Raw genomic sequence first — 23,927 nt, 5'->3', positions numbered from 1 at the left:
GGTAATGTTATAAGCAATGGGGATTATAATTCGAATGGGGCATCAATTTCCCGCCAAAAAGATCAAAGAATGCATTCGAATAACGGCGCGCTTTCGAAAGAAAAACGCACATTTATTGCGTTCCACGCGAATTAGATCGGCGCGAATTTATTCTAAGGTTATCTTACGCTTAAGCACTCTTATGAATTTATCAGATTTATCGATGACTTTCGTAACTTATTATCCCTGTAAATCTTCGTTGAAAATGCTTTTCTAATCTCTAATAGACGATGTTATACGTTTTCATGCATGAAAATACACGAAGACGACAAATATTAGCGACTGGTAAACATCGTCTGCAGCTAATCAAAATAACGATAGGATCAATGAGACATATTAATTTTTTACAGACTGGCCTTGGAACCACGTGTTGTATCATTTCAGTACACTTTCAATGGTAATGATATTGCACAAAGGAAAACAAAATGAAAAACATCTCTCTCTGTCTCTCTCTCTCTCTCTCTCTTTCTCTCTCTGTCTCTGTCTCGCCTACCTACCTTCTCACGAATTCAATTCAATCACAATTCAAGTGCGAGACCACTTTTCTCATTTCTTTGTTTCTTCGAAAGCAGCCGAATGTTCTACGCCCGTTTCAACCAAATCCAACGTCGTCATTAATTGTAAACATTTACGAACGTGATTAGAATCCGACAATAATTCCAGGCGGACTCCATCACGCGTTGCGCAATCACGCGACTTTCGCGAGACGGATTTTGTTCGAAGACTATAGAGAACACATACACGCTGAAGTAAAAGAGAAAGAGGGGAGGGGTAGAGGAGAAAGAAGGCGATAGAGAAAAAGTGGATCGTTCGACGAATCTCGAAGAACTTCGTTTCGTTGAGAGAGACGATTGAAAGTTAAACAAAAATTAAAACAAATAGATAGAAAATTTGAAAAAGAAGAGAAGAACAAGAAAGTCTCGTATAATAACGATATCGAAAAGAAAAAAGAAAAGGGGAGTTTGGCTTACCGAAATATTTGTCTGGTTCGAGACCCGAATCTTTATCGAGACCGCATATGACGAAATAATCGGCGAATCTCTGTGGATGTTGTTCGGGTCCTCGAGGTATTCCCAGGCTTCCGTTCATCCTCTCGATCGAGCCTTATTGTAAAGTTAAAACGGCGGGTGGTGACAGAGATCTGGCCCGCCTTCCCTCGAAATTAGAAAAGCTTTACCCACCCTCACGAGAGCGAAAAGGGCATCGCGGCCGTTCTCTCGACTGCTGTCATTTCTTCTTTGACTCGTGGCCTCGAGAGAGACGCACACACACACAGCTGATCTTGACGCGTACGGAAAAGCACGGAACTGCACGGGAGCACGCACGGTTCTGCGACCGTGTCCGACAGATTTTCCTTCTCCCACCTTCCTCCCTATTGCTTCCCCTTTCACGCTACCTTCTATCCCCTCTACTCTTGAAAGCACAACTGCTATTAGCCGCCCGCCTATCCTTCGTTCGGCTTCGTCTCTTTCTCTCTCACTCTCTCTCTCTCGCGCGCGCACACTCGATACATTCGCATTCTCTCCATCTTTGTCTTACGTTTTACCAGAGATTGATCTTTACCTCGTACGCTCTGAAGTTGACGTCGAATCGTACAGATTACGGCAACGACCAATCCCTGCGGTCTTATCGTTTTATTGGTCGTATCTACTCGAATCAAAAAAAACCCGCCAAATTTCAATCTCATTTTTTAACCTACGAGACAAATTTGTAATATTACGTTTCTTTTTTTTCTAACGTAAATAATTTTAGGTAGAAATCGATGTTTAGATAATAGCCACGATGGAAAACTGAAAAACAGCGATAATATTTTGGATTTTTCATATCTTCGTCTTTTTGACGATTTATCTTTACTTTCCTCTTTATATTTTTTTGTAAGTAGATATTTTCAATCATCGTTAATTTGATAAATATTTATTAAAGTTAAAGTACGAGCATGTTTCGTTTGATATAAATTATACGTGTATATAATATGTACACACGATATTAGTTTTGCAAACGTCTCACGCCACCTGTCTCTTTGCTACAAGATATATATATATATATATATATATATATATATATATATATGTCTCTCGTGAAAGGTTAGGTTTTTATCATTATCAGATTGAGTTCTGTATAATAAAACATTACTTTAGAATTTTCATTTTTTTATGTATGATGGAGGAAGTAGATAATATAATTATTCATTCGTTACGTCAAATAGGCTGGTAAGTTGAATATAACAATCTTAATGTTTTTGCTCATTTTGTCACTATGTATAACAAAAAATGGGCGTTGATTTTATTGATAGTAATAACAAATCTGAATTCATTGTTTCCTGGCACTATCATCTTACGTATTAATACACGCAAAAATTATTTCTGCAATAATAGAAAAAATATCAAAACATATGCATACATTACTTAGCGATAATTTGTTTATCACATCTAATACATATATTGGAGTGTTTCATTTTGCAAAATGTTTTGCTGCATTTATATTATATAAAACACATTAAAATTGTTTGTAGTGGTATAAAGGAAGAAGTAACAAATTTAAGCGGTTTTGACACAGAGACTGTAGTAGAAGCAACGGTAAAATGTTTAGATGCTATAAGACCAGGACTTGGATTGCATACTACTTTGCCTCCAAACATGGCTGCACGTTTTCGTTTAGGTGCAACATTAGCACAAGCATGTACGGTAAGAGATCACATTAAAAACGGTATAATTATTTAAGTATACCTAGCATTGTTTAATTTGTATATATCCGTTTCTTCAGCAAATAAAATATTTGTCATCTGTACTCATACTGGATTCATAAATTTAGGACCTTGGATACAAAGGTGATATTGGTTATCAGACATTTCTCTATAGTTCGGAAAATGATTTAAGGAGGGTTTTAATGTTTTTGATTGAAAAATTACCTAAAGAAAGTGATAAGACATTAAGCGAACCAACCAGTGAAATCGCTTTGCTAGAAAAATCTATAGCATCTGTTATATCACAAAGTTTTTCCATACCATGGTTACCACATTTTTGCCACAAAAAAGGATTCAGAAACGGAGGAAGGGCAAGTGTACCTTATACATCTGTAAATATAGAAGTACCATTATCTGATGTAGAAGAAGGTAAATTTAGAATTTGTCTTTTAAAATCGTAAATTGCATTTTCCTCTACATAATTTTTTTATTACAGAGTATCAAGATTACTATTTACATTATATGCAACCAGTGCCTAATCAAATGCAAACTCAACAATGTTTTCTACCTTCTATTCTTTCGCACAATGCAAGAGCAATTCATTTGCAATCGACAAATATTAGAGAACGTATTGACTGGTTGAATGCCCAACAAGAAAAGATGATGCATGTATCGAATCACAATCAATCATTTAACAGAGTTACTCTAAAAGAATCAACAGTATCTAAGGTAAAAACACTTAAAATTTTTCAAGCTTTCTTTTAAATAAGTATAAAAAAACTTAAAAAACTAATTATATATCTTTTTAACATTTTCCTATGAATATCTTCATATAGAATTCTCAATTGAATGAGGCTGATGTTACAACAGCCGATGTTACAACAGCTGATGTCACTCAGCAAGAATTTGTTTCTAAGAAAGAAGAGACACAAGACTTGCAAGTTGAAAAAATAAAAGAAGAATGTGAAAATTTTAAACGTGATATAGATAGTTTACAAGAAGAAATCAAAAAGTTAACTGTAAAAGCAACTCAAGTATCTATGACTTATCAAAACGAGGAAAAGGCATTAAAAATTAATGAAGAACAAAAAAAACTTAAAGCAAGAGCTTATGAGTTATATCTAGATGGAGAACAGAGTATACATAAGCTAGAAGCTACTATTGAAACCATCACGAATAAATTATTACATTTAGCTAATCAATGGGAAAAACATAGAATGCCATTAATTCAAAAATATCGAGAAGAAAGAGAGAAACATTCCACAAAAGCAGTAAGTATTTATATCAATTTCAGTATAAAAATAAATCTATTGACATTTTCTTTATATTTAGAGCGTAAGCCAAAAGAAACAGGATGAAATCAAATTACTCAAAGAAAAAGAGAAAGAGCTCGAAGAAGAATGTAGGAACAAAGACCAATTGTTCTCACAATTAGTGGTAGAAGTACAGAAACTTCCGAAAGAAGTTAACAGATCGGCATACACTCAACGAATTTTAGAAATAATAAATAATATCAGAAAACAGAGAGACGAGATTAATAAAGTTTTGGCAGATACTCGTGAAATTCAAAAAGAAATTAATACGCTTACTGGCCGCTTAGAAAGATCATTCACAGTAGTAGATGAATTGATATTCAGAGATGCAAGGACGAACGAAGCCTCCAGGAAAGCGTACAAATTATTGGCGACATTACATTCTGATTGTAGTGAGCTTGTAAGTCTGGTCGAAGAAACAGGTGCTACAGTACGTGAAATAAGAGATTTAGAAGAACAGGTAGTACATATATTTCCTACGCAATAAAAATGATCTTTTTTTAGTTTTATTTGTTTTGTTATGTCTAATTAATTTTTTTAATCGATAGATCGACACAGAATCTGCTAAGAATGTCGGCGCAAATCTAGAGAGAATAACTGCTGATTTAAAACAAATGAAACAAGAAACAGCTGCATTAACTGCACAACTCCAAAACCGAACTTCATGATCACATTATATGTGCAATAATAATACAAATTATAGCACACTCATAATCACATAAAAATACGAAAAACGTAAGAATTTATATATTTATGAACTAATTAGTTTCGAGATAGGTTTACTAAAATTTTCTAAAGAAATTGACATGAAAACGTTGTTACAGAATATTCAGGTGAATATTAATCATTAAATACAAGACTAAATGGACAAATACTTTTATAGTTATGCAAGCCTTGTACACAACTTTAATAACTTAGTCTTATTCATGGATGTATTAATTATAAAGGACGCTGTATAAACATGCTGCAAAAAATGTGCCTCAGCCTGGAGCACTTGACATTTAAATAATACAGCTTCCAGCTCCAAATATACAATGGAAAACAGTATGCACAAGTGCTCAAGAAATATTGTTGTTATAAAGCCTAATCTTTTTTTAGTATAAAGTTCAATGATATAAACTTTCATATTCCTTGTAAACATAAAGCTTTGAAAAAAATTCTAATAATTCTTTGTAATAACTGCTGAAAAAAAGTTGTTTTTAAATAAGCATGTACAAATGATAATACATACAAAATGAAATGTTATTTACGATCATTACAACAATTTTTTTATGCATTTTCTTTATACTAAAATGTTAAAAAATGATTCGTTGATTAAATATTACTATAAAGTGAATAACCTATGTTTGTGTGGTTTTACATTTCATTCTTAACAAGTTTTTCATTTATTTTTTATCTCTACTGCATTTTTATGTTACATAATATTCACCTAATCTCAATTAAAAGTTGATAATATCGCGAAGTTTAAATATTTGGTGGTATATAAACTTCTTGTTCGATTAATTTCTTTAATTTCTTTACTATGTGAGGCTTTTTCGCTAATTTCTCATCTTCCTTCCTAACTATTTCTTGTTTTTTCTCTATTTCTAATTCTATCTTTTCCTCATTTTCGAAAAAGGTTAATAATCTCTCCTTCTTTTCTAATTCCTCCTTCATTTTCTTTATATTTTCTAATCTTAATTGTTTATCCAACAATGTCTGTTGTTCCTTCAATATTACTTCTCTATTTTTTTCCCATTCAAGGAAGATCTACAATTAAGATATAAAATATCAATAAAAAAATGTATTGATTAAGATACGAAAATATATTTCCATAATAGCAAAACGATACATGTATTACCTCTTTTTGTTGAGATATATCTGTTTCAATACATTGATTAACTGCAGACTTAACTTCATTTTCTATCCTTTCTAGAAAATTTTCTTTATGTAAATCCTTATTCTTTAATGTATCTAAAAGAACTTGTAAATTCTTTAAGTCTTCTGTTACTTGATCTTCAGGGATATTTGCATTATCTTGTTTAATCAAATCAAAGACTTCTTCATGAACAATTTCTTTATTAATTTCAGTTAACCACTTGTTTATCAGTTCTCTTGCTTTATCATATTTTTGATATAGAATCATTCCTCTTAATTGACAAGTTCTTCCTAAAGAATTATTCATATGTCTTCCTTGAAATACTAAGGTTTTACCAACAATTTTCAATGGATCAATAAGATCAAAATGATCATCAAAATATGGATTTCTTATATATCTAACACGTATTTTAATTTCTTCTTTAGAATCGTCTTCCTTAATTTCAGGAATTTTCCAATCACTAGGATTTTCTAAGTATCTATGACAAGAGTATACAGATAATGCGTTGGATATTGGATGACCTGAATCTTCTTGAAGCATCAACAATCCTGCTACTTTAGCTGCCGAAGCAAAATCCTTTTCTTTTATAAATTTATCCATAAGTATATTGTAACAAAAATAATCAGGGAAAATACCATAATTTAATCTGTCATTTAATATTTCAAAAAGGTCATCGACATTATTATGACCAAGAAAAAATCGTATAACAGCGTGGTGTGTAGATTCTAGGATATTACACGCTTCAGAAGATAATCTTAATTTGTAAAGCAAATCGATAAGTTCGTTTCCTTGCAATTTATCTTTGATAACATTAGCAAAAATATCAATGTCAATTGCACTAACTTTTCCAACATTATTAAACTTAGATTCAAGTTCGAAATACAAATCTGCAGGTTTTATTTGTTGCAATATAGGCGAATCGAATCTGCGATCCCATGCTTCTTGACACTGATATGCTTCTGTAAGAAATAATCTTTTCTGTGTTCTTGAATTTCTAAATTTTAGGAAAGCATCCTTTCCAAATTTCATTGATTTCAACATTTTATTCATTGTTTCGATTACTTTCTCATAATTGTACGTTTCAAACGTATATTGTTAAAGAGGTTAAAATTCATACACTACTCCACACGTTCTATTATAATCTACGAAGTCTTGATGTATAACATACACATATAGATATATGACATGTTTTCTTGCTTTAGCGTAGCTAGCTCCCTCTGGTTTTTATAGAATCAATTAATTTTCACAAATGGCGTCTTCGATAATTTGAACGCGTGACCATCGATATATCGTTGAATATAAAATAAATTTATTTTAATACGTCAGTACAGTTAAATTCTGAATTCGGGATCGTTGTCTGTCTTTCAACGAAAATACTATTTGCGATATATCGAAATTTAATTCGATACAAGTATTATCGAGTAAATTTCAGTGCGTTCCCAACATTTTTTCTTTCTAATTAAACATTAAAATACTTACATTTTACATTGCTAATCATATTTCGAAAGATGAATAGATTAGATAGAATTCTAATATGATTTCTTCAAAGAACGCACTGAAAAATTCATATACGAAAGGGTTATAACCTACAGAAGCTTATATACCGATGTAATAGTGAAGACAATGTTTCCCTATTACGCTTGTAGTTCATATTTTGCCCATACCTATCGCTGAAGTCATATATGATAAGAGCGAAGGTGATGAACAGCCTTAAAAGCACTTTTGACGCGAATTAAACGTTCAATTTGTTAGAAATTAATATTATAAAAATGGCAAAAGAACTTGCTGACGATATTTTGAAATATCTAGATGAAAATGGTGAAGTTAATTCATTAGATTTAGCAGAAATTTTTAACGAGGATCATCAAAAGATTGTTGGAGCAATTAAGAGTTTAGAAGCTCTTGGAGATGTAAAAGAAATTTATTCTACATATTTTTATTCAATATTAATAAAAAATGTTTTTAATTAAGCTTGCTTTACCACTATATGTTAAAATATATTTGATGAAAAATTAAGCAAGCTTTTACATATTTCTTTTTCTTTTAATAGTTAATCAATACAACATTAACTAGTCAGCAAAAATGGGAAATAACATCAGAAGGGCAACATGTAATAAAATATGGTAGTCATGAAGCTGCAGTCTATTACTCTGTACCTGACAATGGAATATCTCGATCCGATATCGACTCTTCTGTTCCTTTTGCAAAAATTGGTTTTTCCAAAGCACTTGCTGCTGGTTGGATCAAGCTTGATAAATCTGATAGTACAACTATTGTTAGGAAAGCAGTACCATCTATCACGGATACTATACAAATACATTTGAAAAATCTTGATAGTATGCCAGAAAATATTAAGAAAGAATATAAAAAAAGAAAATTTCTTCAAGAAACGTAAGTCTTTTACGATATATGAAAACTATTATACTTGGCTGCTTTTATAAAACTTTTCTTTTTTATAAAAGTATTATAAAAAGCATACTCCTTAAGAAAGGCCCGAAATTTTCTATACAAACTGAGAAGTTAGAAACAGATTTGACTGCGGAATTGATAGCAAATGGTGCTTGGAAGGATAAGAAATTCAAACCGTATAATTTTGAAGCACGTGGATCCTTCCTAGAAGTTGGACATTTGCATCCTTTGCTTAAAGTAAAAAGTGAATTTAAAAAAATATTTATAGAAATGGGGTAATTAGAATATTTATCAATATTAGTAAATATTTTTTTACAAAATATAAATTTATAAGATTATGACATGTGTTAACTTTTAGTTATTGTTATACTAATACATATATTTAAAAGACACAAAAAAGTAAAACTTGACATTACATTTTTCAGATTTACAGAAATGCCTACAAATAATTACGTAGAGAGTTCATTTTGGAATTTTGATGCCTTGTTCCAACCACAACAGCATCCTGCACGGGATGCACATGATACATTCTTTATTTCAGGTTCTTGTCTATCAGGATAATTTTGGTTTGATTATTATATCAAAATACATAATAATTTACTTTGCAAAAATAACCATTTTTTAATTTAGAACCAAGTCATAGCGATCGTTTTCCTCCTGAATATTTGGAAAAAGTTAAGAAGGTTCATAGTGAAGGTGGTTATGGATCTCAAGGTTATTGTTATGATTGGAAAATAAAGGAAGCTCAAAAAAATTTACTTCGTACTCATACAACTGCAGTTAGTGCACGGATGCTCTATAATCTTATGCAACAGGTATATTTTGATAGTAGTGATTATAGCTATGTCATAAAAATATGATAATAATATGTTTTTCTTTTCAGGGAAAATTTAAACCTGTAAAGTACTTTAGTATTGATCGTGTTTTCCGAAATGAAACTTTAGATGCAACTCATCTTGCTGAGTTTCATCAAATTGAAGGTGTAATAGCCAATTATAATCTTACTTTAGGCCATTTGATTGGTATGCTGTATGAATTCTTTAAAAAACTTGGCATCACCGAACTTAAATTCAAGCCAGCATACAATCCATATACAGAACCAAGTATGGAAATATTTTGTTATCATAATGGTTTAAAAAAATGGATTGAAATTGGTAATAGTGGAATGTTTAGGCCAGAAATGTTATTACCTATGGGTTTACCTGAAGGTGTTAATGTTATTGCATGGGGTTTGTCATTAGAAAGGTATGTGCAAATAATGATATTGAACTAGGATATTATATATATAGTAAAAATCAAGAAATTACTTGTTTAATTAATATCCATAATTTATTAGGCCCACGATGATTAAATATGGTTTAAATAATATACGAGATCTTGTTGGACAAAAGATTGATTTGGAAATGGTATACAATAATCCATTGTGTCGATTATATAAGTAAATATCATTTTTAATATTTTTTATTGTTAAGCTAACAAATTTATTATATATAAAAATCTTTATATATATATATATATGTATATTGTAATACTTTTTAATTTTATTTGATAAATTTACACTAAATTGACAAGAAAAAAAAAAAGAGAGAAAAATCATTACATTAGAACAGATTAAAGTTTCTTCCTATTCAGCTGAAAAAATTATGTTGACAGAGATAGTGCTCAAATTAAATCATTGAAGATAAAATCACAAAAACCATTGGATGCAGATATTTCAAAGATAGAGGAGAATCAAAATCAACACCATACATCACAGATAATACATAATATTACAAGGATTGAAAAGCAGAAACTTATTATTTTTTGTGATCCACATTATCCTATATACTCTATAGAAAAGATCTTAGATCTTGCAAAACCTTATTTAAAAATAACCATGTCAACTCACACGCATTCTTCTGTAATGGAATTACCCATAAGTTTACAAAACTTCTGTTTAAATTATCAAAATGTTGATAGAGATGCTCTTGTAGACATAATATTAATTTGGAAGGTCATTGGCATTGACCCTATTATGCAATCATCTAATATGTTTGAGTTAAAAGGTGAAGTGAATATAGCACGTTATTTGAATCGTTTAATCGAATGTCGAAAGCCTAATATATTAATATATGAGAGTAATGGTCCCTTATATGCTAATCAAATAGATTTTCACTTAGAAAAAATACATAGTATTTTGCATGAAGTTTCAAAAGATCAATTATATAAAATTTTCAAAGATTCACCATATGCATTAGGAAAAAATCTTTCGATTGTAGACATTGTTTTAGATTCTATCAAAAAACATAAATTGAGAAGAAAATAATAGTATATATTAAATCAAATAAATGTCGACTTTATATTAAACTATCTTATTTAAAATATTGTTTTGTACTATCTATTTTCACTTTTTTGAATAATTTTCCTACAAGTATAAACAATTTATATATTCTAATCTTTCTATCCTTTCACCTTTCTAATCATGTATATATCAAGTTATTTACCTGTGTAATGTTTTACGTGATACATGGATTAAAATAGATTAATCCCTCGACGAAAAATCGATCCTACGGTCAGAAATCGAGCGTGAGAATGAAGTTACTGAAAGTTGGAAAAAACCATATCCTTACTTGAATCTTCATTTTTAAAACGAGACCTTATTCATCCAAATTTTTCAAGAATTATGCCTGTACTCATTGTTGACGTAAATCATTATAAACTCAGGAGAGATGAACAGCCTTAATATAAAAATCATTTAAACATTAGATCATATATCATTAAAAGTGTTACAATTTAATATGCATATATAAACAATTCGGATTTTTTTTTAATGATTAATCGCATATTATTGAGATAAATAAATATTTTGTTAGAGATCCTTGTAAATCTATGAGATTTTTTTCTTTCTTTAAACAAAAATGCGAGATCGAAATAATCGATATTAATTGTTTAAATGTTATAATCGACCATTCAAGATCGAGATAAATGATGAAAAATAACCTCTGTTAATATGACCGGAAATATATAATCTAACAATGCTAATACATACTATATATATAACGTCCTTTCATAAAAATATTTTAATTATCGGATTATGATAATTACGTTATGCTATCATAAATTATCAGATTATATATAATACTACCATTTTTATTGATATATATTACTCTATAGAATATTATAGTATATTACTACCATTATATACCGTAAGAGATCTCGGACCTATGTAAACAGAATTTGAGGAAATATATTGACATACGAATTCTTCAAAAACCTCACATATAACAAATCAGTGGTTACAATAAGTACAGTTAGTACAGTTATATCATAACATGAGGATAGTAGAAAATTTTTAGAATTATAATAAAAATAGTCTGAACACACACTACCAGTCGTGTGGAATAATCATGGCGTCTACTTATATAAAGGATGAACAAGGTTATTATGATTTTTTTTATATATTATTGAATTTTCGCATTATATTTTACAAAATGTTTTTGCTTGTAACCTCAACAATTTTTTCTATTCTTTTCTATATAATTTTTTTTTTTACGAAACTTGTTGCTTTTAACCTCAAAAATGTTTACAGTTTTCCTACATAACTTTTTATATTGTTATTTATCCAATGTGTAAATTCTTTTTAATTTTAATTTTTTATTGTAATTAATGTTAGTTTTTTTCAACAAATTTACTAACAATTTAATAAGAGTTTAAAACATTAAATTTATGTTCTTATTTGTTCAAATCATATTTATAATTTTTCTGAACATTGTATCTTGTATTTGTTTTGTAGGCGGAACATTTATTCCAGCCAGTCAACGTCCAGATGGTACATGGCGTAAGCCACGTCGTGTAAAAGATGGATATATACCACAGGAAGAAGTTCCATTGTATGTGGTATATTTGAATAAATTAAAAAAAATCTATATTACTTATTCTAATATTCCAATATATACTAATTTTTATTATATTCTAGATATGAAAGTAAAGGCAAACAATTTATAAAGAACAAACCTATTTATCCAGTAGGAGCAAGTCCAGAGTTTATAGCTCAACATAAAGCTAAACAAGAAGCTTTGGCAGCTAAAGCAACAAAGTGTGTAACGTGTACACAACCTAAATCAGAAAATAAGAAGAAAAAGAAGAAAAGTAAAAATAAAAATACAGAGATTATAATAGAAGAATTATCAAAAACTACTATTTCTCAGGCTAAAGTTGAAGATAAAGTATCTGCATTGAGTAACGAGGTAAATAAAACAAATCAAACACAAACAATTGTTGATACAGAAAAAAGAATAAAGAGTCTTCGTAAAAAGATAAGAGAAATTGAGTCATTGGAAGAAAAAATAAAAAGTGGTTTATTAAAAAATCCAGAAAAGGAGATTTTAGAAAAAATGCGAAGAAAGAATGAAATAATGAAAGAAATAAAATCTTTAGAAGCAAAAGTATAAAATGCAATTGTTTGAGATATTTGTATGAATCAAATTGTGATGTTTATTATTTTCTTATCAAAAGAAATATATAATGTATGTATATTAGTATCTAATAATAGTAGCATGCATTTCGTTTATCTTTTATAATAATTGCAAAATAGTGTTATGTTGCATATTATATTTTTTATTGCAACTTGCAATAAATAATATTAATGTTATTTACAAAAAACATTCAATTTAAAATAGATATATATCTGCATGAAAGAAATCACCTTGTAATATACATTGTATTATGCGAATACATCACAATATTTTCCACCTTGTAAAATCATTAAAACTTATTGAAGAATAATACACCTGTAACACTAGTAAAATATACAACCAGAGTTGTGTAATTAGATATAAGATTCATATTGTTAAACATCAGACTTGACACAATTTTAAATTAAAATATCTTAGATTTAAGAAACATATTTCTGACAAAGCATCGTTAAGACTGGTGTATCTTTTACATTACACAATTTTTATAATGTCCTGTGACAAAGTTATATCATAAATCAATGATTATATTATATATATATTCTCAACATTACTTTTTTAGTACCACCAATACACCTTTTTTTATATAAGTATATACTTTAAATGGGTTAAATACAATAGTTATCATATGCAATAACAGTAATTAAAATCAAAGGAATTTTTTAATCATGGTACGATATATACGATGATATGATTATGATACGTTTAAAACAAACACTTTAGATACCATACTTCATATATCACAATGATGTATGGTGTACAGATATTAGATATAAATATATAAAATGTTTTTTTTATAAAAATTATGGATTATGGAATTTTATTCCATTGTACATTCAGATTGGGTTCTGGAATCTGTAAAGTAAAAAAAATATATATATATACTTAAATGTATAGGATAAGTAAAACAAAGACACATATCATTGACATTATATTACCTTCATTATTATGTTGTCCACACATGCTGTACGAATACGCGCTGCAGTTGCAGGAGAATCTAATCTGAAATGACCATAAATATTCATATCTTTACGTGCAGCTTTAATTGCTTCTTTAATAGCAAAAAAGACGGATGATGCCAAAAACAGAGGTGGTTCTCCAATAGCCTGAAAATATATTCAGATATTACAAGTTGAAAAAAATAAGAAAAATATATATATATTGAATATATATATATATAAAATATACATACTTTTGAAGAATAAACAGTTCGAGGATTAGGAGCACCTTTCAATAATGAAACATTAAATTCTTGTGGTATATCAGCAAATCCTGGTATTTTATATGCTCCAGGTCCTCTGCTATAAAGATATCCAGTTTGAGAATACATCAATTCTTCTAATGTAAATAATCCATAACCTTGGGTAAAAGCACCTTCTATTTGACCTATGTCAATAGCAGGATTTATACTTTCTCCTACATCCATCACGATATCTGTCCTCAGTATCTATTTTGATATATATGACCAATTAGTTTTTATATATTATACAATTTTATATATGCACTGTAGAATATATTTAAAAGCAAAAAAACTTTGGACAAAATAACTATTACAAATTAATAATTAATAAATGATATGGTTAAGTTAAAAACGATACATACTTGGTGATCACCTGTAAGACAATCGATCACTACTTCTGTACAAGCAACGCCGTAAGTAAAGTAATTATAAGGATTTCCTGAATTAGTTACAAAAGAATAGCCAATGTTTGGAGTTTGGTAGAATCCAGTTGCTGAAAGACTGATTCTACTCAAATATGCCTTCTTTATCCATTCCTCCCAAGTGCCATTTGGATTATCATCAATTATAGGTTTCAATCGTTTCATAATATCATTGCATGCATACTGAAAACAAAATATAGTTGTGTAATTAATTACAAAGTACATTAAAGGAAAATATATTCATATATTTTATGATTTATATGTAAATACCATGAGAGCCATGCCATTTAAATCAGATCCACAACTTGCAGCAGTGGCAGAAGTATTTGGTACTTTATCTGTAGCAGTTTCAACAATATGGATCTTTTCTGGATTCACTTTTAACACTCTGCTTGCAACCTAATATTTAATGTATTTGATATAGTAAGATTATATTATTAATAAATTTACATCAATTATAAATAAATATTAATAAGTACTTGAGTCATTTTCGTATGTAAACCTTGTCCCATTTCAATTCCACCATGACTAATTAAAACAGAACCATCGGTATATATATGAACAAGTGCTCCAGCTTGATTTAAAAATAAAGTAGTAAATGAAATTCCGAATTTCACAGGTACAACAGCTAATCCTTTTTTCTTATATCTATGATGTCTATAGAACAAATTACATACAATATTAACAAATAAATATAACAAGAATATGATAAAATATAACACACATACACAAAGATACGTACTTATTAAATTCTTCAACTGCAACTTTTCTTTCATTATAATGAGCAGAACTTAAACATTCTTTCCAGCAACGATCTAAGGTACAACGAAGAAGCTGTTGATTATAGTGAGTTAAATCTCCTTCTTTATACATATTTAATTCTGCTATCTGTAAAAAAAATTATTTTTTTAAGCATATAATTAAGCATGTTTAATAAGTATGATACAAATTTAATAATAATATTATTAAACTTAATTAAATTAATAATTAATAATAATATTAAATTTATTAATAATAACTGTTTAAATGTAATACCTTTATAACATCAACTTCTAAAAATTCAGCAATATGTCTAATAATGTTTTCTGCAGCAAACATGCCTTGCGGACCGCCGAAACCACGAAAAGCAGTATTAGAAGGTAAATTTGTTTTACATAAATAACCATATGCATGTGTCACTGGTATTCTGTAGGAATTCTCAAAATGAAACATTGTACGTTCTAATATCTACAAAATAATTAAAAATGTTATTTATTATATAAGATATTCATGTGCCTTTATTAATTTCATAATTAATATGCAAGATTATTTACTGATGCAGAGAGGTCAACAGAATATCCTGCATTATTATATATATGTATTTCCAAAACATCTATCAAACCATTTTTTTTAAATCCAACTTTATATTTGAAATGGAATGGATGTCGTGTGCCCATCATCATCATATCTTCATCTCTATCCAGCATGCAACGTATAGGTTTGCGCAATCTGCCAAAAATTGAGAACATGTATCATTTTATTTTATGTTAAAATTAACACACAAATTTTATGAATTTATTTTTAAATCCTTTAATAATGTACATACCTATGTGCAGCAAGTGCAGCTGGTATAGCAAGCATATGTGGACGAGATTCTTTTCCTCCAAAACCACCTCCTAGTCGTTTAACACGGACATTGATTCTATTTAGATGCACATTTAAGACATGAGCAACAAGCTTCTGTACTTCAGAAGGATGTTGATGTGCACAAAACATTTCTAGTTCATCTTCTTCTTTTGGTATAACAATAACAGCATTTGTCTCTAAATAAAAATGTTCTTGTCCACTTGTATGTATTTCACCTTCCAATATATAATCAGTTTCTGCAAATGCTTTTTTTGCATCTCCTTTAATAATACGTTTTGAAAAATCAGAGAAGAATGAATTATGTTTAATAGCATCCTAAAAAAATAAATTATAACATTACAAGTCTCAAGGAAAAATTTAGTTGATACATACACATTCAGCTATATATAGAATATATTAAAAATTCAGCTATATATAGAAAATATTAAAAAATAAGAAATATATAACGATTGTTATATTTTATTATTACTAACCTCTATAGATATAATTAAGGGTTGTATATCTTCATATTCCACAATAACGCTTCTTGCAGCTTTTTGTGCTGTAGCTTGATCAACTGCAACGATTGCACCTATAACTTGTCCTTGACTAGTGACCTGAAAAAAAATGATACATGTTTCCACATTAGATAATTTGTTTTTAACATAAATTTCACTCTCAAATTACCTTATCAGATTTAAATACTTCATCATCATATACAATAGGTCCAACCCAACGTCTATCATCAGGAATATCTTTTGCAGAAAAAAATGCTTCAACCCCTTCCATGTCAAGTGCTTTTGATGGATCAATTTTTAAAATTTTTGCATGTGATCTTGTTGATAACACAAGACTTAAGTATAATTCTCCATTAACTGAAGGCATGTCATCACAATAAATTGCTTCACCAGTTGCTTGTTTAAAGGCACTGGTATGAACAATCGGTCGTCCTAATAAATCAGTATGAGCTTGTTCTTCAGGTACCTACATATATTCATACATATAATAATTTTGATACCAAAATTTCAGCGAGCATTATTAACAGGTATTTATATATTGAATTAAGAAATTTTTTATATGTACATACAATTTGGTAATATTGTGAACTTTTTGGTGGTTTATAATGGAAACATTCTGATGCACTTATTATTTCACTTGGAAGTGGCTCTATATTTGACGAATTTATCGATAAACATTTAGTTATATGTAAATATCCTTTGAGAAACAAACTGAAATATGATATAAATGTATTTATAGAAATAACAATTTTTTCATTATTTATTGCATATATAATATACTTTATATAACATACCTTAATGTAAGAGCACGACGATACATTATCATTCCACCAGGAGCATTGTCTGATAAATCATTTTCTCTAAGTAATGAATCATATACAATCTCCAATATATTCTCATCCCATTTTCTAAAATTATAAAAATTATTAATTATTTCATTAATTGCCCATTATCTACAAAACATTGAAAATTATGGAAACTGATAGATTTTAAATACTGATTTGACAAACCTATTAATTATATTTTTACACGTCTGAAGAGCCATAGTAGTGGTTGGGGCCTTTCCGCCAAATGATAAATATGCTTTTTCTATTATACGAGTTTGATCTTTAAAAAATACATTAAAAGCCATGTTCACTATTGCTATGTCATCATCTCGCCTTCTTGCTTGTTTATAAGCAATAAAATATTGATTCTAAAAAAGAAGATACACATAATCCTTTATATTTTATATATTACAACTTTTGTAGTAATTTTAACTTGTTCTTACCTTATAAGAAAAAGGAATTATAATTGAAACAAGAATTTCTTCGGGCTCTACAATATTACTGCGATAACCGGTAAAAAAATTTTTATCTAATAATACTGTCCTGCATCCTTTTTTTAAACTATGCAGAACTAATTTTACACCAGCAGCTACAAATATTGGAACTAAATCTGATACAGGACTTCCAGTTATTATATTTCCAGCGACACACTGCACATTATGATATTATTTAAATCATACACACTATGATCTTAAAAATTTAATAAAAAAAATTATAAAAACTTACAGCTACATTTCTAATTTGTTTACCACCAAAAAAATGTAACATTTTTACTATCTCTGTAAAAATTCTTGTCTGAAAATCTAAAAGAATAATTATATTAAATATATGAAAAAAAATATATATTTTTTTCTTTTTTTTTTTTAATATTTAGAAATAATAATTTACCTGGTTTTATTTTGATATAATGCTTAAGAGCATCTTGTAATTCATTCAAAGTTATACTTGCACCAATTGTTAATGCATCATTGGATTCTGTAATCTCATGCAGCTCTTTTATTTGTGTTGGGTGTATAATTATTGGATAAAGGAAATGTTTGAATTTTACTTCCACACCTGCAATGTAATTTAAATATGTAATATAGTAACTATGTTATATATGAAATTAAAATAAAACAAAGAAAAAATACAAACCAACTTCTGTATTTCCAACTACAATTTTGGCAGATGGATACTCATGTTTAAGAGTAAGTAATTGTGTTAAATTTATAGGTCTAAACCAAGTTACATTTTTACCTTTTAATACTAAGTATTGCTCATTAAGATAAGAAGAGACCTATAAATACAAATATTGTTATATATGTTATTAATAAAATATATTGAATCTCTATAAAATTAACTCATGAACTAAATAAATGCAATTAAAAAGAACTATTGAATTTTCAAATAACTTTACTTGTAACTTTGGTGGAAATATTAATTCTTGAGAAGGATCATACGGACAGAAATCTTTAGAACTAAAAATCTCAGTAGGTTCAGATGAAAATGCTTTCTTGCAGCAAGCATCTCCCATGGAACAAACTCTTTCACATCCATTTTCTTTAGGTATTTGATTTGCCAACTGTGCTTGTTCCCATTCTTCAGTGAAGGTTCTAAATCCTTCTATAATTGGTCGATATCCTGTACATCTACATAGATTACCTAAAAATTGTACACATACAATTTTTTATCAAATTTATATTTCATTATACATTAATTAATAAATGTTTTTACCTTGAAATGTAATTTCTAAGTCTTTCATTGTAGGTTTTGGTGTGTTTCTCAAAAGAGTATACATAGACATAACGATACCAGGTGTACAAAAACCACATTGGGAGCCATGCGCTTTAGCTATTCGTTCTTGAACAGGATGTAATCTTGTTTTGATGCTACCAATTCCTTCCACTGTAGTCACTGCCAAACCATGTACAGCACATATTGGAAATAAGCACGCATTTACTGCCAAGTGACTATTGATATATATAAAAATTAAGAAAATAATATTTACTTTTTAATGTAATTAATATTGTTTCAATATTTTATCTTAAATGAAAAAATAAAAGGATACACAATAGATTTAGTTCTATGATCGTATTTTGAAATCATGACTGTGCATACTCCACATCCACCTTCAGCACATCCTAACTTTGTTCCAATTAAGTGTACTATATTTATATAGTTAAGGTTCTATAGTTATTGTTATGTTATATATTATTCTCTTTATATATTGGTATTAATAAGGATACATTTATTGCGAAGATACCACAGCAAAGTCCATTCTGGATCTACCTTATCATCTAATACCTAAATTAATTAAACTTGGTAAATCTAATATTACATTATAGCATCATTTATAGTATTTTTTGTTTTATATAATTTATACTGGTTGTTATTTAATTTAAAATATAATTTACCTCTTTTCCATTTACGTAAAAAACAAGAGTATTCACTGTAAGCTGCTTATATTCATCATTAGAAATTCCTCCATTGCGTATTTTCAATTTATGATTAGTATCATGTATAGTGTTCACTGTTCCATTTATAGCACGCTTCATTATTCTATAAAAATTATATTTTTTATAAACAAACTGTGCCAATATTTTTTATCTATATTATAATGTTAATATTTCATCAACGAAATTATCTTGGATTATTTTTAATTTTTAAAGCAATTCTTATAAAGTTTATTATAAATTTAATACTAAAAAAAATATAGTACCATCATATAATAATATTTCATAGGTTTTTATTTTCATCAATTTTTTTATAATTAATTTGTATTATTAATAATAATATACGTATTGTGCTTCTATTTTTACTGTGCTTTATAAATTTTCTATTTTTTTTTGTATTTTATAAATTTCTGTACAAAAAATATATATACATGCAGGATATTTCAATGCGAATACACAAATTTCGTTATTTATAATTTTATGTTATGATAATATATGTTCTTATGCATTTATATAAGAATAATATTTGCAAAAAAATATATGATTATGGATATGTAGTTCATTTTTAACAATTCATATTTGTTCATAACTTTTTCTAACTTTGATTAAAAAAAAATATGGCTTGTTACAGATGTATAAGCCACAAAAAACATTTTTTTAAAGTATCTCGTAAATTAATTATTTCTTGACATTATATCTTGGTACTTTTTTATTCAAAATAACAAGATTGATCGATTGAGAAATCAGCTAATAAGATAAAATCAATGTTTTCTACTTATTTTAAGTTATTCCCCTGATATAGTAATAGAGTAATGAACAAACACTTATGAAATAGATAAAAATATGATAAGTTTATGATAAATGTATTAGAATATAAAAAATGTGCAATTCATTGCACAATGTGTATTTCATTTATATAGACTGTATAATATAATTGGCATTATTATTATTATTATTATTATTATTGATGTTTATTATTATTATTAGTATTATTATTATTATTATTAACAATTGCATTTTCATAATCGTTCTTTGTAATTCATCTCTGTTATATAAACCATTATCACTTATATAGATATAATAGCTTGATGAAAATTTGTAAAAATTATAATCTTTAAATAAATATATATATATATTTCATATTTTTTCAAAATAATCATTTTGATAGGTTTCAATTAAATTAATTATAGTAATGATAATTTTAATAATAGATTCAAAACAAATTAAATGGTGAAGTATTGAATGGAAATAATGAGAAAAAAAAAAAAAAAAAAGTGCATTAATTTATACTGACGATAAAATAGAATCGCGTAATACGCGCATATGAGCATGCGCCCAAGAGAAAGACTTGTATAAGAAATTTGTATTTAAAAAGTATTCTACGCTGATTACAATATCATATTTTTCATTGATACGAATAAATAATAATAAAAAAAAAAGATGTAAAAGGAAAAATTAAATCAAGAAAGAAATTTTGTTATAACAGTTTTCAATTTTTATAGCGATATTCAAACATTTTATTTCATATTCTATTATATATATCGTAATATATTTAACTTATTAACTCATGATAAATTCTACGAAAATATAATAATACACTTACCTTAGATAATTAAATTAATACTTGCCGACGTACAAATACATAAAATAATATACTATAAATATAATAACTACAAATGATAAAATGTTATAATGGCTTTTGTATATATTCATAAACTTAGTGTGCACAATATATTAAGTTCACTGAGAGACTGACATGTTAGAGACTGTAATTGTAATATTCTCCCTACTTTAGCTTGATTGATTAACGTCCACAGCTCGACTCAGAAGTATCTTATGTTTATTACTGTGATACGATAAAATATTACGATGTAAGATAGATATGTAGATTATATTTATACTGCGCCTTTTAATCAATATCATTGAGTTTATCATATCTTTTTTCAATACTTATTTTTAACAATTTCAAGAAATGGGTAAACAAGGCTATCACAAAATTATCGTGTTTTTTGTATAAGTATTATTTTCTATTGTCATTGCGTATGTTACTACGTAAACGATGTCGACATTCTCCATATGATTTTTCTTTTTGTATGTACATATACATACAATCTCATAATCAATTTTTTAGATTCATATATATACATATATATATATATTCGTATTTTATAACATTCCAGTTTGTTATATAAGTAAATGATTTTTCATTTGACATTAACTCAAATCGCGTTTATCTTACTAGACTCTTAATATCTCTGATATTTTATTTCTTTTCAAAGATTTTATCATTTCCTTTCGATAACGCAATACGTAAAATACAGATAAATAAGAAAAATGAATCAATAGATATATGGCTTATGCATATGCCGTGATATATAATGTATAACCACAATACGATCTAAAAAACTGTACAAATTTGATAAAATTAATAACCTTCTTTTTTCATGATTATTATCATTATCATTTTATATTTTTCTCATTTAATATATTAAGAATCTACAATAAGACCAACAAAAGATTTCTTTTTTCTTTTTCTAATGTAATTATCAGTGAAAATAATTTATTATACAGGAAAAAATTAATTTAAATAATTTAAAATTGAACATTTATATATGATAAAATAAGTTATTGAATAATGTTATATATATTTTACTTTACAAATATGTATACTTATATATACTCATATAAACATTCTTTAAAAAATCTTTTGTAAATGAAATAATCATGATAACATATTCCATAAAAAAATTACGAACATAGATGTGTTTCAATAATATTTTTCTAGTAACATTATTTGTACAATATCTAGTGAAATTTCTAATATTTTATATAATAATTTATATATTTTGATTACTTATTTTAATATTTAATAAGTCAAAGTTAATATCTAATAAGTCAAATATGATTAATGAAGCATGTGATAAATATTTTATGAAACCTTTTAATAATATTTGATAACAGTAAACAAAAATCACAAGGCAGAATAAGCTTTAAGGGAAAAAATAATTGGTAGCACTGCTATGGCTCTTTGTCTTTCTCTACTTCATGTCCTCGCAAAAGTAGCTCGTTGAATAAGTGAAGGTTTGTGTTGATATATCGTGAAATATCTTGGTCATCTTCTTAATTGGATATTAAATCATTAAATTATTATATTGTGTTCATTTATTACATCGTTGATTTGATAATATTGTTTTACGACGATTACAGTATAATTATTAAGAATTTCAATAAAACCGTTGTTTAGTGTAGATTTTCTTTTAACGATAATAATTGATATCTCTTTTCTTTCTATGATAGTTTATAAAAATTATTCTATATTCGTTATTAGATTTTTTATTTTTATTTTTAAGTAACAGTTATTAAGAATAAAGACATATTGTTTAGCTTTATTATGTATGTTCCATTATTATTATAACCTCTATATTATTGGATAGGATGGCTCCAAGATATGAATTAGCTGTTGGCCTCAACAGGGGTCATAAAACTACTACTATCAGAGTGGCAAAAAGCAAAACAGAGAAAGAAAAAACTGTTATTCTACGACCATCTAGATTGAAGGGGGTATAAAATACAAAAATATATGAATGTGTATTGATATGTTAATTAGTAAACTACTATATAACTAATAATTAATACATTATTTTTAGAGACAAACAAAGCACAGCAAATTTGTCAGAGACTTAATACGTGAGGTAACTGGACATGCTCCATATGAGAAACGTGCAATGGAATTGCTGAAAGTGTCGAAAGATAAGCGTGCATTAAAGTTTCTGAAAAGGAGGGTAAGAAATAATTTAATTGATTATTTAGAACTTGATTGATTAATTACTATTACATTTGTCCAGAAAATGTATTACATTATATGAAATATATATTAATCTATGAAGTATATATCTTTTTACTTTCATTTTCTATTTCAGTTGGGTACACATATCCGAGCCAAAAGGAAACGTGAAGAACTTGGAAATATTCTTGTACAAATGAGAAAAGCAGGTGCACATCATTGATTCCATAAAATTAATGTATCTCATATGGATTATTAAAATATATTCATTAAAAAGATATCCTTAATTCCAAATTCTGTCTTATTACTGGTATAAACGAACATTCTTTAATTTTAATTCAAAGTA

General features: G+C 27.6%; 7 protein-coding genes across 13 annotated transcripts in view; 4 read left to right on the top strand and 3 right to left on the bottom strand.

The window, feature by feature from the left end:
* LOC122634355 (DENN domain-containing protein 5B) overlaps window positions 1–1,437 on the bottom strand; it is a 20,348-nt gene extending 18,911 nt beyond the window's left edge. For 2 of the 5 annotated variants that reach the window (XM_043823218.1, XM_043823219.1), the window contains exon 1: window positions 1,011–1,437. In XM_043823218.1, coding sequence (XP_043679153.1) covers window positions 1,011–1,128 — 118 coding nt within the window. In that variant the 5' untranslated portion in view covers window positions 1,129–1,437. Of the gene's footprint in view, window positions 1–536; window positions 762–1,010 lie in introns of those variants that run through there. The other 3 variants (XM_043823220.1, XM_043823221.1, XM_043823222.1) reach the window with 2 other exon arrangements.
* A 757-nt stretch (window positions 1,438–2,194) lies between these two features.
* Window positions 2,195–5,001, top strand: LOC122634012 (coiled-coil domain-containing protein 22 homolog). 2 transcript variants are annotated; one of them, XM_043822549.1, is made up of 8 exons: window positions 2,195–2,249; window positions 2,552–2,723; window positions 2,851–3,151; window positions 3,219–3,451; window positions 3,559–3,993; window positions 4,055–4,495; window positions 4,584–4,770; window positions 4,860–5,001. In XM_043822549.1, exons 1-7 carry the CDS (start codon window positions 2,197–2,199, stop codon window positions 4,701–4,703), a joined length of 1,755 nt encoding a protein of 584 aa, XP_043678484.1. In that variant the 5' UTR covers window positions 2,195–2,196; the 3' UTR covers window positions 4,704–4,770; window positions 4,860–5,001. The 2 variants fall into 2 exon arrangements, with proteins under 2 accessions (XP_043678484.1, XP_043678485.1); XM_043822550.1 differs by lacking the exon at window positions 2,195–2,249 and having other exon boundaries at window positions 2,586–2,723; window positions 2,803–3,151.
* LOC122634013 (28S ribosomal protein S27, mitochondrial-like) lies at window positions 4,801–7,082 on the bottom strand. The gene is made up of 2 exons (XM_043822551.1): window positions 5,876–7,082; window positions 4,801–5,784 (listed from the first exon to the last, which is right to left on the bottom strand). The coding sequence occupies exons 1-2, from the start codon at window positions 6,941–6,943 to the stop codon at window positions 5,500–5,502; spliced, it is 1,353 nt and encodes a 450-aa protein (XP_043678486.1). The 5' UTR covers window positions 6,944–7,082; the 3' UTR covers window positions 4,801–5,499.
* A 99-nt stretch (window positions 7,083–7,181) lies between these two features.
* LOC122634011 (phenylalanine--tRNA ligase alpha subunit) lies at window positions 7,182–10,648 on the top strand. The gene is made up of 8 exons (XM_043822548.1): window positions 7,182–7,803; window positions 7,944–8,284; window positions 8,356–8,577; window positions 8,728–8,843; window positions 8,933–9,117; window positions 9,186–9,547; window positions 9,639–9,740; window positions 9,956–10,648. The coding sequence occupies exons 1-8, from the start codon at window positions 7,663–7,665 to the stop codon at window positions 10,605–10,607; spliced, it is 2,121 nt and encodes a 706-aa protein (XP_043678483.1). The 5' UTR covers window positions 7,182–7,662; the 3' UTR covers window positions 10,608–10,648.
* An 820-nt stretch (window positions 10,649–11,468) lies between these two features.
* On the top strand, window positions 11,469–13,112 carry LOC122634014 (partner of Y14 and mago). Its single transcript, XM_043822552.1, has 3 exons — window positions 11,469–11,719; window positions 12,075–12,171; window positions 12,258–13,112. The coding sequence occupies exons 1-3, from the start codon at window positions 11,689–11,691 to the stop codon at window positions 12,730–12,732; spliced, it is 603 nt and encodes a 200-aa protein (XP_043678487.1). The 5' UTR covers window positions 11,469–11,688; the 3' UTR covers window positions 12,733–13,112.
* On the bottom strand, window positions 12,983–21,417 carry LOC122634010 (xanthine dehydrogenase). 2 transcript variants are annotated; one of them, XM_043822547.1, is made up of 25 exons: window positions 21,401–21,417; window positions 19,759–19,903; window positions 19,591–19,648; window positions 19,413–19,509; window positions 19,079–19,314; window positions 18,762–19,006; window positions 18,500–18,641; window positions 18,254–18,421; window positions 18,092–18,168; window positions 17,809–18,015; window positions 17,549–17,733; window positions 17,333–17,446; window positions 17,108–17,249; window positions 16,708–17,004; window positions 16,515–16,637; window positions 16,001–16,356; window positions 15,729–15,903; window positions 15,451–15,642; window positions 15,158–15,303; window positions 14,895–15,072; window positions 14,686–14,814; window positions 14,356–14,598; window positions 13,946–14,200; window positions 13,692–13,859; window positions 12,983–13,608 (listed from the first exon to the last, which is right to left on the bottom strand). In XM_043822547.1, exons 2-25 carry the CDS (start codon window positions 19,897–19,899, stop codon window positions 13,564–13,566), a joined length of 4,119 nt encoding a protein of 1,372 aa, XP_043678482.1. In that variant the 5' UTR covers window positions 19,900–19,903; window positions 21,401–21,417; the 3' UTR covers window positions 12,983–13,563. The 2 variants fall into 2 exon arrangements, with proteins under 2 accessions (XP_043678482.1, XP_043678480.1); XM_043822545.1 differs by lacking the exon at window positions 21,401–21,417 and adding an exon at window positions 20,807–20,829.
* Window positions 21,418–22,762: 1,345 nt separating this feature from the next.
* On the top strand, window positions 22,763–23,875 carry LOC122634020 (60S ribosomal protein L36). The gene is made up of 4 exons (XM_043822571.1): window positions 22,763–22,878; window positions 23,232–23,358; window positions 23,445–23,579; window positions 23,718–23,875. The coding sequence occupies exons 2-4, from the start codon at window positions 23,233–23,235 to the stop codon at window positions 23,802–23,804; spliced, it is 348 nt and encodes a 115-aa protein (XP_043678506.1). The 5' UTR covers window positions 22,763–22,878; window position 23,232; the 3' UTR covers window positions 23,805–23,875.
* Window positions 23,876–23,927: the final 52 nt, after the last annotated feature.

This window comes from Vespula pensylvanica, chromosome 14 (assembly GCF_014466175.1).
Source record: "Vespula pensylvanica isolate Volc-1 chromosome 14, ASM1446617v1, whole genome shotgun sequence".
Lineage (NCBI taxonomy): Eukaryota > Metazoa > Arthropoda > Insecta > Hymenoptera > Vespidae > Vespula > Vespula pensylvanica.
The sequence above is the reverse complement of the archived record's forward strand: the minus strand, read 5'-3'. Positions and strand labels throughout refer to the sequence as shown.

Coding starts and splice junctions, on each gene's coding strand:
- LOC122634010 (XM_043822545.1), bottom strand. Junction 15,904..16,000: donor GCTGCACTTGCTGCACATAG/GTATGTACATTA, acceptor AATTTTTGGCAG/ATTGCGCAAACCTATACGTT. Junction 15,073..15,157: donor GCAGTTGAAGAATTTAATAA/GTACGTATCTTT, acceptor TTTGTTCTATAG/ACATCATAGATATAAGAAAA.
- LOC122634013 (XM_043822551.1), bottom strand. CDS start 6,943: ATGAATAAAATGTTGAAATCAATGAAATTTGGAAAGGATGCTTTCCTA. Junction 5,785..5,875: donor ATATATCTCAACAAAAAGAG/GTAATACATGTA, acceptor TCTTAATTGTAG/ATCTTCCTTGAATGGGAAAA.
- LOC122634014 (XM_043822552.1), top strand. CDS start 11,689: ATGGCGTCTACTTATATAAAGGATGAACAAG. Junction 11,720..12,074: donor TTATATAAAGGATGAACAAG/GTTATTATGATT, acceptor TTTGTTTTGTAG/GCGGAACATTTATTCCAGCC. Junction 12,172..12,257: donor CCACAGGAAGAAGTTCCATT/GTATGTGGTATA, acceptor ATTATATTCTAG/ATATGAAAGTAAAGGCAAAC.
- LOC122634011 (XM_043822548.1), top strand. CDS start 7,663: ATGGCAAAAGAACTTGCTGACGATATTTTGAAATATCTAGATGAAAAT. Junction 7,804..7,943: donor GTTTAGAAGCTCTTGGAGAT/GTAAAAGAAATT, acceptor TTCTTTTAATAG/TTAATCAATACAACATTAAC. Junction 9,741..9,955: donor CCATTGTGTCGATTATATAA/GTAAATATCATT, acceptor TTATGTTGACAG/AGATAGTGCTCAAATTAAAT.
- LOC122634012 (XM_043822549.1), top strand. CDS start 2,197: ATGATGGAGGAAGTAGATAATATAATTATTCATTCGTTACGTCAAATA. Junction 3,152..3,218: donor ATTATCTGATGTAGAAGAAG/GTAAATTTAGAA, acceptor TTTTTATTACAG/AGTATCAAGATTACTATTTA. Junction 3,994..4,054: donor AGAAACATTCCACAAAAGCA/GTAAGTATTTAT, acceptor CTTTATATTTAG/AGCGTAAGCCAAAAGAAACA.
- LOC122634020 (XM_043822571.1), top strand. CDS start 23,233: ATGGCTCCAAGATATGAATTAGCTGTTGGCCTCAACAGGGGTCATAAA. Junction 23,359..23,444: donor GACCATCTAGATTGAAGGGG/GTATAAAATACA, acceptor CATTATTTTTAG/AGACAAACAAAGCACAGCAA. Junction 23,580..23,717: donor TAAAGTTTCTGAAAAGGAGG/GTAAGAAATAAT, acceptor TTTCTATTTCAG/TTGGGTACACATATCCGAGC.